Raw genomic sequence first — 12,948 nt, 5'->3', positions numbered from 1 at the left:
TGCATCAGATTTATGCAAACACTGTATGTGCCAAACTTGACTTTCACACTTGTAGCGCAAGTGTACCAGCATGTTATTTCCAAATTACTTTGATGCACCTCTAATTTTCAACAAATTATGTTTCAAATGGCCCATGCATTTCTTATAGCTTGTTTTAGCAGTCACTTCCATGACAATACGGTTGCCTTGGAGCATACTTTATGTTGGCACTGAGGTAAACAATGATTATCATAACTTCAACTACTTATTAATAGAATAGTTAATTCAAAGCCAGCATTGACCATGCCAGGAAGAATGTCCACATTTCTTCAAACCCTTTATTTGTGAAGATGTACACTCTAAAAATATAACACACATTTGTAAGTATTGTACAGATTATAGACAGTGTGTGCAGTCTTTGGCTTCTATTCCAGATGGGATCAACCTTCCCACAACCACAGAGTTGCCGCAGGGTTTTAGGCCATTGCCACACCAGTCACCGAGATCACTCCAGACAAAATCCCACCCACTCAAATCTTGCAGTTTGGACAGAGACATGGATGGCCAAACGAAGCAAAATGGTGAACTGAAGTCTCCACATGTGGATGCCTGACCAGCGGCGGTAGCTGTCATGTTAAGACGTCGGAAAGAAATGCCCTGGCTGAAACACGCTTCCCCAGACTGCACCATATCACACGACCTGTACTACCCTTAGGTAGTAGTGGTCCACATTCAAACACCAATAATGTACACATGAGCATGGGCCAGAGTATGAGGTATTGGCGTGGTACATTTGTTCCTCCCTGCTCACCTTGTCACACCTTCAACAAAAGGGGTTTTAGCTAGCCCACACCTTTGACTGGTCCCCCTGGACACGCCAACACTAGATGCAAGATGTCGGCACACGCAGCTGTGGCTGCACACATCGTAGTGATGTAGACCCTGTATGAAACATTTTGTTTTGGGAAAGACGTCTATATACAGATCATGATCCAAGCTGACTTTCTTGAATAAACCTTCAGCTAAACTGCAAAAGGTGTCTGCTAAGCAATGTCAGAGGGACGTGCCAACTAAATATAAGGGTCAAAATCCATACAAAAGTTTGCAAAACGCTTGGGATCAGAATTGCTGTTAATCAGTAAAAGAGACACCAGAAAAATTAACAATATTCATAGATATCTTTGCAGAAATTATTTTATATAATCATATGATTTCAGGATCACTGGGAAATGCATTAAATTGAACCATCACAAGATAGTATAATATTACTTTTGACATGTAAAAGGTTATCCTGCTACGCTCACTGGCTTCTAGCAGTGGAGTCAGCTACAAAGCTTGTCCATTTTATTTTAGTGCCACAGGGGGCAAAAGAAATGGACATATTTTAGATGGATCCCCATTTTACGAAATAAATGGCCACCAAACTCTGGCTCAGAAATCAGTGCAGTAACTGACTTCTTCAAATTTGAAAATATGAGAGGTAAAAAATGTGGCACCAAATTTAAATGCCAGAATGAGCGACTTGGTGAAAGATGTGCAAGATCTAAAACAGGAATGAGCAACAACTTGTGGTGGCACGCCACAATTAAGATTTGTGAGCTGACGTAGGCTTTGCTTGTCCTTGTTAAGTTGTGTGGTAGGTCGATCGGCAGAAATGTGGGGATGGAATGGCAGGTACAATCAGGCAAATGCAGTGACCATACCAGCAAAGGAGCCAGGACTTAAAACAATTTTTCAGGCAGAAAGGCCCCCATGCAGCAGTCCTGATCCTCTAGCTTTGACTTCATTACAGTAAATGATGTTGCTAAGGAAATTGAAGCATCTCATGAGACTCCCCATACAAAAAGCTAACTGTTCCATGTAAATATTTCAAGTTCTTTAATTGCACCCTTGAAAAATAACATCTAAATTAATGTGTTTTGTTTCCCTTTCCCTTTTCCAGCTGTAAGTCATTAACAGATGAATAAATAAAATCTAGGCATGTCCAATATGATGCTGTTATGAAGCACTGCCGAACAGTTTGAAGAATGAGCTTAGTTCTTAGTTATCTCCAATGCTCGAGAGAACACATATGTTATGGTCACCAGGTGTTTTGTAAAGGGCACCCAACTGGAAATGAGATTATTCACAGGATGATAACTGACTGCAAAAGTTTGTTGACTTTGAACTTTAAAGGTTTGAAGACTGTTGGAAAATGCCTCAGACGAGAATAGTGCAAATACTTGAGTTTCAAATTTGAATTGAATAATGATTGCCTGAACATTCTAATTCAGCTCTTGAATTCCTAGTATTCGAGTTTTTGAATAATTCAAATATTTGAATATTAATACTGTTGGCGAAAATTCATGTTTATTCAGGAATGCAGTTTATATGGCGAAATAGTCCTTATACAGGCTTGTGTCGGATCTACATCAAGTCTACACTCGGGAGCTTTGACTAACAAACAATTTTGACAGAAAGTATTTGTTTCTTGTGTTTCTCAAACAAAGCAGTCACGCTCCAAACTTCTTGGATGCGCTTGACAAAAACCAAAAAACCCCGCACGTCGCCCTTTTTTAATTTAAGGCTCTTCTAGTTAGCTCTGTGCATTCGAAACCTAATCTCAGTTGTTATGCCCACAATATGACAAATTATTATTGAATTACACATAACACTGATAACTTGTGTCTCTTGCTACCCCGTCACTCCCCTCCGCATCAAGATAGCTGCCAGGGTTAGGTGGTGTGAGACGTCACCCGATTCAAACGGTTCAGTCATATCCATCCATTTATCTAGCGTGCTGCGATCTACAGGGGGATGGGTTAATTTATCCGTCAGCTGTCTTGAGTTTGTCTTAAGTGTGGACATTAGCACCATTTTTATTCATAATATCTTCTCATTTCGTGCCTTGTAAGAGAATAAACAACATCTTTCTTTTTTTAGTTCTGTGAATATTGACAATAAACATTTTGGTATTTATATTCAATTCAATATCCTATTTTTCGGCCATTATTTGGCACTATTCGATTCGAATTTGATTAGAGTTGAAGCTTCACTATTTGCACATCTCAGCCCTGGACACAAATAAGTAACAAGATATGAAGTTACCAGATTATCCTGATTGACAATGTCTAGACGTATTACTGCTCTCACAGGGAAGACGTTCAACCCAATGCAGTGATGGGACATCAATCACCAAATAATTCTGTCCAAGAAGTAGTGTCTGCTTACAGGATGATATGAACCTATATGATATATCACAAAACCTGGGAAAATAAAGAGAGCACCTGGAAGATAGGACTAATGTCACAAACAAATGGTGACATTAAAATCTGCCCTAATATAATGAACAAAATACCATGCATGGCTTTGGGGCATAATCTTGGCTATGTCAGCCTACAGAGTGGGGTAAGGGTTACGAAGACATATGCCGGATGGCCTAGCAACGCCGCTGTGGGAGGCCCAAATATTTTTGAGGATTAGCCGAAAATGATCATTCCACAAGTCAGATCAAGTATGCCCTTTAGAATAATATATGCTGTGATCTCCCAAACATGCCTCAGTTTCTACATGTTCATCCAACATACAACGCATTTTTGCCTGAGATAATAAATTCATTGTACCCCAGAAGTAACTTTCTTACTGTACACATTTTAGCAGATGCAGTTACTACAGTCCAGGTCTAAATAAAATGCTGAGCACTAGCTGCTTTGACATTCATGTTGGAAAAACACTACTGGAGTGAGAAAGCAGGCAGATGGGTCTTGCACCATTCCACAGTTTCATCCAAATAAAATGACAAAAGTGTCTTGCACAGCCCACTGATGTGACTGGCAGATAACACCTTCCCCTGGATGACTAACAGGAAATCAGACAAGTTTGCAGGAAACTCCCACTGCAGCTTTTGTGGTGATTGTGTGTACAGTGTATGATGCCATTGTGTGTGATAGTCAGTGTGGGTACAAAAACAGTCACTATGATGAAACAGGGGCCAGTATCTGGATAGAGGTGAAGACAGTGATTCCAGCAACAGGCCCGTTGCATCACACTGTCAATTAGTTAATCCTATCAAAATGCTGAAATGCTGCTGTTCTAAGTTCCACATACCTGGACTGTAATTTGTGTCACAGACTCAAATAATCACCTTACACATAGCCCTAGTAGATCACAACATTGGTTTATAAATTTGCAAGAGGGCTTAAAGATCTTCAAGCCACAACCATAGAAAATTCATCTTTGACTTTTGACCAAGGTAACCATGGTATGTTGAAATTGTGAAAACATGCATTCAGGATAAAATCAGATGTTTATGAACAATTTAAACACAGAATCAAGATTGGTAAAAAAAATTGACATTTGCCTACTACTAGTAACACCATCCAAGAGTTCATACCACTGACTAGGTAATCTGGACATACAAGTAACACAACAATCACGTGCACAGTTCATTTAAACAATTCACCATTCACCAGTACAACAAGTGGGACACTGTTTGAAAAAAAGGCTGTACAATTCAAAAACTTGTACAAAGAGCACAAAAAGGAAACTCAATCCTAACCAGCACTCTCTTGCTAAACGTGTGGTGTTTGCCAAAAGCTCGCAACGTGCTCATGCTGCAGAAAAGTCTTGCTCAAAGTCTTCTCCTGAAGCTGTCACCGAGACAATGGTCCAGCTAGCTGACGATGTCGGTGCCACCACGACATCGGCCACAGAGACCACAGGGGCGTCTGGATGTGCTTCACCGCTTGCACTGCGTTTCATCGCCATCAACAAGTTACCATACCATTCATGGTCACGTGCTACAGTAAACGATCAGGCATATAGCACATGATCGCCCCACACTGTGCATGGTTACGTGCGAGCTAGAAAATTGAGCCTAAACTTGCCCTGAAGAGGTAGAGAAATATGAATGAACATTTTGAAGCAACCCTAGACTGGAGAAATACGAAAGATGACACCAAGAGAAGAGAAGGAGAACATCCAAAATGTTCAGTATACACCAGATCACTTGCACCCTTACGTTCTGTTTGTTAAATCTTAATCCTCACGATAAGTAGGATAACTTAAAATATTTGTTAATTAACTTTTATTTCGGTGAAAATGAATGTATGGTTCCAAATGAAAACTTGCTGAGCATCATCTAAAACCACCAAATCAGTCAATTTCTGAAAGCTTTCGAGAGGAAAATGATGTGTTGCATACACTGGTGAGCGACATGAGGTACAGCCCTAACTTCTTGATCGCTTAACAATTCCTCTCTCAAAATGTGAGAAGTTATCTGGCACAAAAAAAAAAAAAAGAAAAAAATGGAAGCCGTTTACAATTCCCTGTAACGCCAGATTGGAGCACAGCTCTTGAGGAGGAATTGTTAATGGATGGAAGCGTACTGAGGGATAGGTGATTCCTTGAGGTCACGTGACCTCAGGGGGGGGGTCGTATGACGTCAGGGGGGTCACGTGACTTTGGGGGGCCACGTGACCTTGGGGGATCACGTGACCTTGGGGGGTAGAGGCAACACCTCCTAGAAATAAGGCCGTAGCACTCCGAGTGGGCACGTCACAACGTCAGAGGAGGAAGGCGCAACTACGTGAGAAAATTCTCTCCTGTCGACGCGTATCAACATGAAAAAAATGTTTTTCCTCGAGCGGCGCGGTAATGTTTGTGCGCGTTTATCCGACATTAACACACGTTTTAAAAGTGCAGTCTTGTACAATTTATTATACATACAATATAAACATAATATACAACGCGTTACAAAGGTTGCAAGTACCAAGTTTATATTTATGATTATCCCCGTAACCGCAGGACTACCTGCAGTCTCGCAGCTCCCCACACTTTTCGATTGAACCGGCTCCGAATTTCCGATGCGACATCTTGTTCCTTTGTACGGGCTCCGATTCTGGTAAATTTTAGTTGCGTGTAAGCAGCTGACTGTCTGCAAAGGTATGCTGAGACATTTCAGAACGGAAAGGAACTGAAAAAAAATCCAGTCATTGCCGCAGGGAGGGAGCGCACGCGAGCAAGAGAAGGGTCGACAATGTTAAGCCTCTCATCCCACACTGCTGGTGCTGCTCTCGCGCGTGTGTGTGTGTGTGTGTGGTTTTTTTGATCCTCCTACCCATCATTTTTTTGCCGTCACCGCAGTCTCGGGTAGTTTTTTTTTTTTTTGTGATCGCTTGATACTACGGCATTTACGTGGATTCGCGAAACAAGTCCTGCTACGGTTTGAGTGACGCGTGTGGCAACTAGTCAACGATGACACTGGCCGATGACCTCTCTTTGGACAGAGAGAGACTTCTAGAAGTTTGTGTTCAAATGTTTTCGCGATGAATCGTGTGGGACGTATGGATACGATTGACAGGTGAGGAACACCTTATTTACAGGCTTTCTTGGTCATGTAAGACGCAAGTAAAGTGCTTCAGTCGGTTTTATTTTAAATTTCGTGATAGAATGAAATTTTGTTCTTCGTCGTTATCTGTTTACTATTGCGTCCACATTTGTAAATATGCGTGGTAATATTCTAGTTTTTACTGGAAGGTAACTAGCAAGTTTGTGTGATTATTGAAAGCGCATTGTTTGTGCTTATGTGTTTATTTATAGTAATGTTATTTTATTGCCTTTACTGCGTTTATACTAGAATCTTAACTGTATTCTGGTAATAGTATTGTTGTATACAAAATAGGCTATAATTTGTTCTTAGGCAGCTCAAACCCATAGGGAGAAGTAAATTAGTTGACTGTAAATAGTAAGTTTAGTACCCCTCCCACACGGAAAAGTTAATATATTTTTATTAAATAATACGGGATTTAATCAGCTCACTGTTTTGAGTGATTATATAAGCGTCGCCAGCTGGTTTGTTGGCCCCATTTTGTCATTCGATTGAAATTACATTAATTTTAATTCAATGACTGCACGCAATAACATCACTTACATGATCATATGTGACTCTTATCGAGCCGTGTTCGTGTTGGCTATGTCTACCTGATTTTTAACTGATCTGTATTGCTGTGTCCAATCACTGCATGTCTCGCCATTTTGTTGAAATATATTTGTATAAAATATGCACTTGTGCAACACAGACCACGAGAACAACTGGAAGAACCATAAGAATGGGCAGACAGTGGCGACGTCGGCTATAGAGGAACCGGAAAACCCAACTATTGCCTCAACCCAGCTTGTTTGATGCATAGGACGTGGTATTGAGGCTACAAGGCAAAATCAAAACAACCAAAATAGCAGCGACTAAGCTAGCGGTGCTATCGCGGCTGTTTTGTGGCTATAAACTGAGGAAATCACATAAATTATGTATGAAATATAGAACAATAAGCTTTATAGCATGCGAAATTTCGATCAATGTTATACATTAACTCTATGGGTTAAAAAAATCACAATTTTCTATAGACGTCTTCTACGCATACCTTGTGCCATTTCGCATAGATTATTTAGCGGTGTAATGTTTTGCCCGTGTAATGAAATGTTTCTTAGACCCGTTGCAATGTGCAGCTTTAATTTTAGCTAATAAGACACGCGTATCTGACGAAAAGCGTGTTACGACGGTCGATCCACGCGCGTTGCCTTTGCTTCGACACGTGCCCCCGATGGCCTTACTTTGCGACGTCACGAGAAGAGCGCTACGGCCTTATTTCTAGGAGGTGTTGCTTGAGGGGTCACATGACTTGGGGGGTCACGTGACCTGGGGGGGAGGGGGGGGGGGGGGGGGGGGGGTCACGTGACCTCGCAATTACGGCGACGGTGACGCCGCTCAAGCCGAAAACGGGCCCCTAAGAGCTGCGCTCTAAAAAAACAAATTCGAGTTGTTGCCGACTTCCCCATTGTCCACGTCCCTTTAAATGCCGGTTACGCCACATTGAGAGTAAAAGGAAAAAGCTCCGCTGTAAAAAAGTGTTAATGTTGGGGTAGTCGGCGGCCATTTAAGGTGAGGCAGAGCATAGTAGCTAGCAACACATGGTCACTACATAGCTCCATAAAGCAGCAGCCACGCACCCACAGCCCTGGGAGCATCTTTTGATTCCCTAAAACTTCATAAAATTAGACATAAATCATGCACAAAATTAACGAGAGCAAAACCAAACCTAACCTTCAAACAGTCATCTTCTGGTTTTGGCAATCAGAAGATATGACTCTTACCCCTTTCCTCCACACCCCCATTCCCCCCCGGTCTGTTTTGATAACCAGAAAATGGCTGTTCCTCCTCCTCTCCTCTCTCTTCCCCCCCTCCCCCCCCCCTGGTCTCAGCATTCATGCCATAAAGTAGCACAGACGCTTAGAGATTTTGTAAGCAATAATGCACATACTCCTATCTGGAAGTCTTTGGCACATAGTCGTGCCGTAGTGAGTGGCTGAGAACTTCTAAAATAGTACTATTTAAACTGGTAAAACACTAAGGGCAGGGATGGTCCTGGAAATTTTAAAATTCAGGGAACCCCTACATCTCTGGCAACTCCCGGGTTACCCAGGAAACTAGTTCAAGAACCCATGCCTCAGAGCCTCAAGGACCCTCTTGGGACATACTGTAGAGTCCAGGAGGGACTCACCTAAGTGCGGCCTGCTGCTGGTACTGAGCAAGGAGCTGATTAATCTGAGCCTGGTCCAGGGTGGCTCCTGCCACCTCGTCGTTGTCCACGGAGGAGTCCAGGGCGTCCGAGACGACCTGGTCCCCCACGGCCTCGGACTCCTCGGGGTCCTCTTCGAGCGGCCCTCCCGAGAGGAACGACGCGGGGTTAGAGCCCTGCCGAAAGTCCGTCAGGGTCTGGGTCAACTCCGACATGGCCCTTGTGAGCAGGTCTGCCTCCCTCCTGCGGCTGTTGCCGTTGGCCTGCGTCGGGGGGTAAGGAAACTTTGTCATGGCATGAGTCGCTCAACCCACTGGAAAACTAGCGAGTGCCATCGGATGAGTCCTTACACAAATAAACTTTTAACGAGTATGATGGTATGTAGTACTATTACATGAATTAGGACAGAATTTATGCAGTGATGGAAGGCACAGCTTGCAAACAATTGGAGCATGACATATGTGTTTTCTCATAATGATTAAATAATACCTGAAGTGCACAAGGGAGAGGCAAACTTTGAGGTCTGTCTGGGAAGATAAGCGTGCTTCTGGGACCAAATATCTGTTTTTCTTTCTCTCATTACTTATTAACAAACACACCATATTCTACAAAGTGATAATGTGCATATTAGAAAAACAGTTAACCAGGAACATGACATGCTTAACATGAACATGACAGCAGTAAATATGTTGGAAATTTTTGAACATTGAAGTGGACTGACACGATCGGTTATGACAACATTCAGAAAGCACTCAAAGCTTACCCAAGAAAGCTCTAAGTGAGAAACGCACATTTAAAATTGTTATAGTATCTGCAAGAACATAAATTCACAAATGAATGTCTGTTCTTGCAGATTCCTTCCTAGGATTGGCAGTGAATAAATTATAAATAAGTAATTATGTTGTTTTCTTCAGTTTGAAATTGGGTAATCACAAACTTCTAGTTCCATGAAAACTGACTAAAGAAGCGAGACATTTCTTTTCATTCCTTGCTGTTCCTTTTTTTTTCATGTTCTATTGTTGTTAAAAAAGCACACTCTCCAGACTGCCCAAAAGGGCTACCAGTATTATAAATAATAGTCTGGAATTCAATGATTCCCTCTTATCCTTGCTAATGTTGGGACAGAATGGTATGCTGTTGTACCAATTGGCTTGCTACCTGAAGGCTCGTTTCTAGGGGTGTGCAAATATAGAAATTTTCAAATACAAATCAAATATGAATTTCAGAAAAAAATACTTCAAATATTGAATATGTTTCAAATATGTGTGAACCATTAAGAACTAACAAAATAAAATATGCAAATATTTTGTTTATTACCTTCAAAATCGAAAATTATGTTAACAACTTCAAGTAAATGAAACAACTGGACTAGGCAGCATATAAACAATGCAACTAGTAACACAGCTATTGTACCTTGACTAGAAATTACTTGTCAATTGTACATGAAAGCAGGAAAAAGGTGCAACTCATAGGTTATACAAATTGGCAAACTTATGAGTGGACAAAACTGAACGTTTAGATAGCATGTAAAAATGCAACCTGTAATGTTATCACACAAAAAACTGGTGATAACATTTTTTTAAGAAAATAATTAAAATTTCCCTTGACTAGCTACAAGTTAGATATCAGCTGCTATTGCAATTATTGCAAATTATCATGCAAGAACATTAATTGTTCCAGGTGTTCAGTGCATAAGTGCTCTGGCCTTTTCGCAGTGACAACTGTTCCTGCAGCAGAAAATATCCTTGCTCCTGCAGCCTAAAATATAAGGTCGCTAGAAAAGTGACTTGCTTACAATACAAGCTTGGCAAAATGAAAACCAAAACCGCTCCTTTGTTGTGAACGTAATTAATTTGTTTCCATTATTCTAACGCTCACTTCTTTTCGCCCAAATGGGAGCCCAAAAATACAGAGGCTTTACAATCAAAACCAAAAACCGAAAAAAAAAAAAGACTTGGAATACTTGGTATGTATACTGTATTTACACAAACAACGAACACACCTTTTTTTCCACAAAATTTAGACATATTTGGGGGGGCGTTCATTACGCGAGGTAAAATTTTTGCATGTACACACTTTGTGCAAATGTCATTTTAGGTGCCAATATGACGTGGCAGGGTACTGTGGCACGCCCCCACTGATGGAGGCACGTCTATGGCTGGCCGTGGGCGTGCCACAGTAACCATGCTTTATAAACTGCAAACCTTTTTAGTGCACTTTCAGTGTGCTTTCTGCTGAAGGAAAAGCGCCCTACGAAGCTCAGTCAGCATGGAGAACAACGCAACCGTTCTTAAACATAAACAATTTCACGATTTCACTGTCCGAAAGCGGACCACAGACGACGGCAGGTTTGTCGACGTCAATGCGTCCGATAGGCGAAGAATGTCTGGGGCTGGGCAGTTCCTTGACCCAAGCTTCGTCAAGAGCGTGCCGCTCCGTTTCACGGTTGATCATTTTCGCAACCACGCAATTGCAGCCATTACGAGAGTGGCTTGGATTGGCTTGACTTGGCCTGGCCGCTTGGCGACAAAAGAAAACTGGCGGGCTTGGTGGCTAGCCAGCTAGCTAAGTTGGACGCAGTTCAAGACTCGTGGAGCCGAAAATTATAAATGCGTTCATTACACGAGAAAAACAAGTCATCACGCTGTTGGGAAAAGATAACAACGGAGCATCACTGCATGATCTCGCAATGTCAGCGACCTGACGAGCTCGCAGTGTTAGGGTGACCACCTTCCTGCTAGTGAAATGCGGGACACAGGGGAGGGGGAGGGGAAAGGAGTTTTATGAACACGCACACCACGAACCGAGGCTGTGTTAAAATATTTAATATCCTGTGCTGTCCATACACCTTCAAATTGTATTGCAGCAAATAGGCCAAAATAGTTTGCGCTCCCAGTGATGTTCTTTTATGCCAAATATGTTATTAAATTTGTTGAAATTGAAAGCGGAAAAATCAACTGCAGCAGAACTCAATGCACAAAATGAAATTAAGAAACAGTAAATCTTTTTCGCGTTATTGTTTTTTTCTGTCAACGCTTACTTTTATCAACATGGTCCTACACAAATTTTTAACATTATGTTATTTTTCGACCATTCCGAGTTGCAGGCTTTTTGCCTTGTGTGACTGTCTTCACTAAAAAAAATTCACAGCAGCCCTTTTGAATTGACAAGCGATTAGGAAATAATTACAATATTTATATTTAAACTTTTGGCGAGCAATCTTTCTTACAATATTTTGCTACCAAGGTGAGAGATATATACAACGGAACATGCGCGTTAAATCTCCCGCAAGAACGACAGTCACTTCCCGCAATGCTTGAAAAAAAATGGCGTCCCATTGGGATTCACACAATTACCAGCGACCTCCGCGCTTCCCCGTGCCCCGTTGTTCGGCAGCACCATGACTTGCAGAGTGAGTTTTACGACAGTATCAGATGCGGGACATTTTGAAGATTTGGGAATTTCTTGCGGGACGCGGGACACGAGCCCTCAATGCGGGACAGTCCCGCGAGTCGCGGGACGGGTGGTCACCCTACGCAGTGTTGTTTGAAAGACGTCCTCCAAAAGGCGACAGTCGCGCACTCGTACAAGCGCGAAAAGCATGGCTTTCAAAATTTTTTAGAAAGAAAGTAAGAATTACCTCTGCGGACCATCATCGGACTCCAACAATGGCGACTAGTGCACGGTTTTCATGTTTGTGCCGGCACATGTTTTATAAAACCTGTTCTATGAGGTATGTGCTCAACCTTCATTATTTTACCTGCACGGTGGATTGGCATCAATTTAATTCTTGAACATTTGGGAGTTAAATCCGCCTGCGCGTTAGATTTGGGGGCGCATTAGAATTGCGCAAACATGGCAGTTCTACTAGTAACGTAAACGGTAAGGATTTATAAAAAAAAAAAAAAAGGCTACAACACCAGCGATTTTTGGGCAACCAAACACGGCTTTTTTAGCTCTGAATGTTCAGGGCATGTCCTGCGTGCAGATTATTCGCAATGTGATTGAATATTCGTACATAGACCGAATATTCGGCATTTTCAAATAAGCAATTTTCAAGTAAAATATGAATCGATTAAGAAAAATATTCTATTCATACAGTAAAACCTCGTTATAACAAAGTTGAAGGAGCGTTCATAATTGTTTTGTTATAACCATTAGTTTGTTATAGCCAATATCTATTTCTTCCCACTATAGCAAGCAAGGGGAATTATGATTACTTTGTTATATCCATTAGTTTGTTATATCCCATTTTGTTATAACGAGGTTTTACTGTATTCAAAATCTTCAATATTCGCACAAACCTGCTTGTTTCCTTAAGGCCACACAAATTACTTACAGTATATTGGTCTGGGGAACAACAACAGCTTCGAACTACAATAAAATAATTATATTACAAAAAAGAATATGTATATGT

The 12,948-nt window shown here is 41.5% G+C and overlaps 1 protein-coding gene across 1 annotated transcript in view; it reads right to left on the bottom strand.

Annotated features, from left to right (window-relative positions):
• Positions 1-299: 299 nt before the first annotated feature.
• Positions 300-12,948, bottom strand: part of LOC8053963 — a 99,314-nt gene continuing 86,665 nt past the window's right edge. Inside the window, exons 23-24 of the mRNA XM_042289690.1 lie at positions 8,514-8,794; positions 300-4,708 (exon numbers count right to left, since the gene is read on the bottom strand). Coding sequence (XP_042145624.1) covers positions 4,567-4,708; positions 8,514-8,794 — 423 coding nt within the window. The 3' untranslated portion in view covers positions 300-4,566. The remainder of the gene's footprint in view (positions 4,709-8,513; positions 8,795-12,948) is intronic.

This window comes from Ixodes scapularis, unplaced genomic scaffold (assembly GCF_016920785.2).
Source record: "Ixodes scapularis isolate PalLabHiFi unplaced genomic scaffold, ASM1692078v2 PGA_scaffold0__279_contigs__length_252992795, whole genome shotgun sequence".
Classification (NCBI taxonomy): domain Eukaryota; kingdom Metazoa; phylum Arthropoda; class Arachnida; order Ixodida; family Ixodidae; genus Ixodes; species Ixodes scapularis.
The sequence above is the reverse complement of the archived record's forward strand: the minus strand, read 5'-3'. Positions and strand labels throughout refer to the sequence as shown.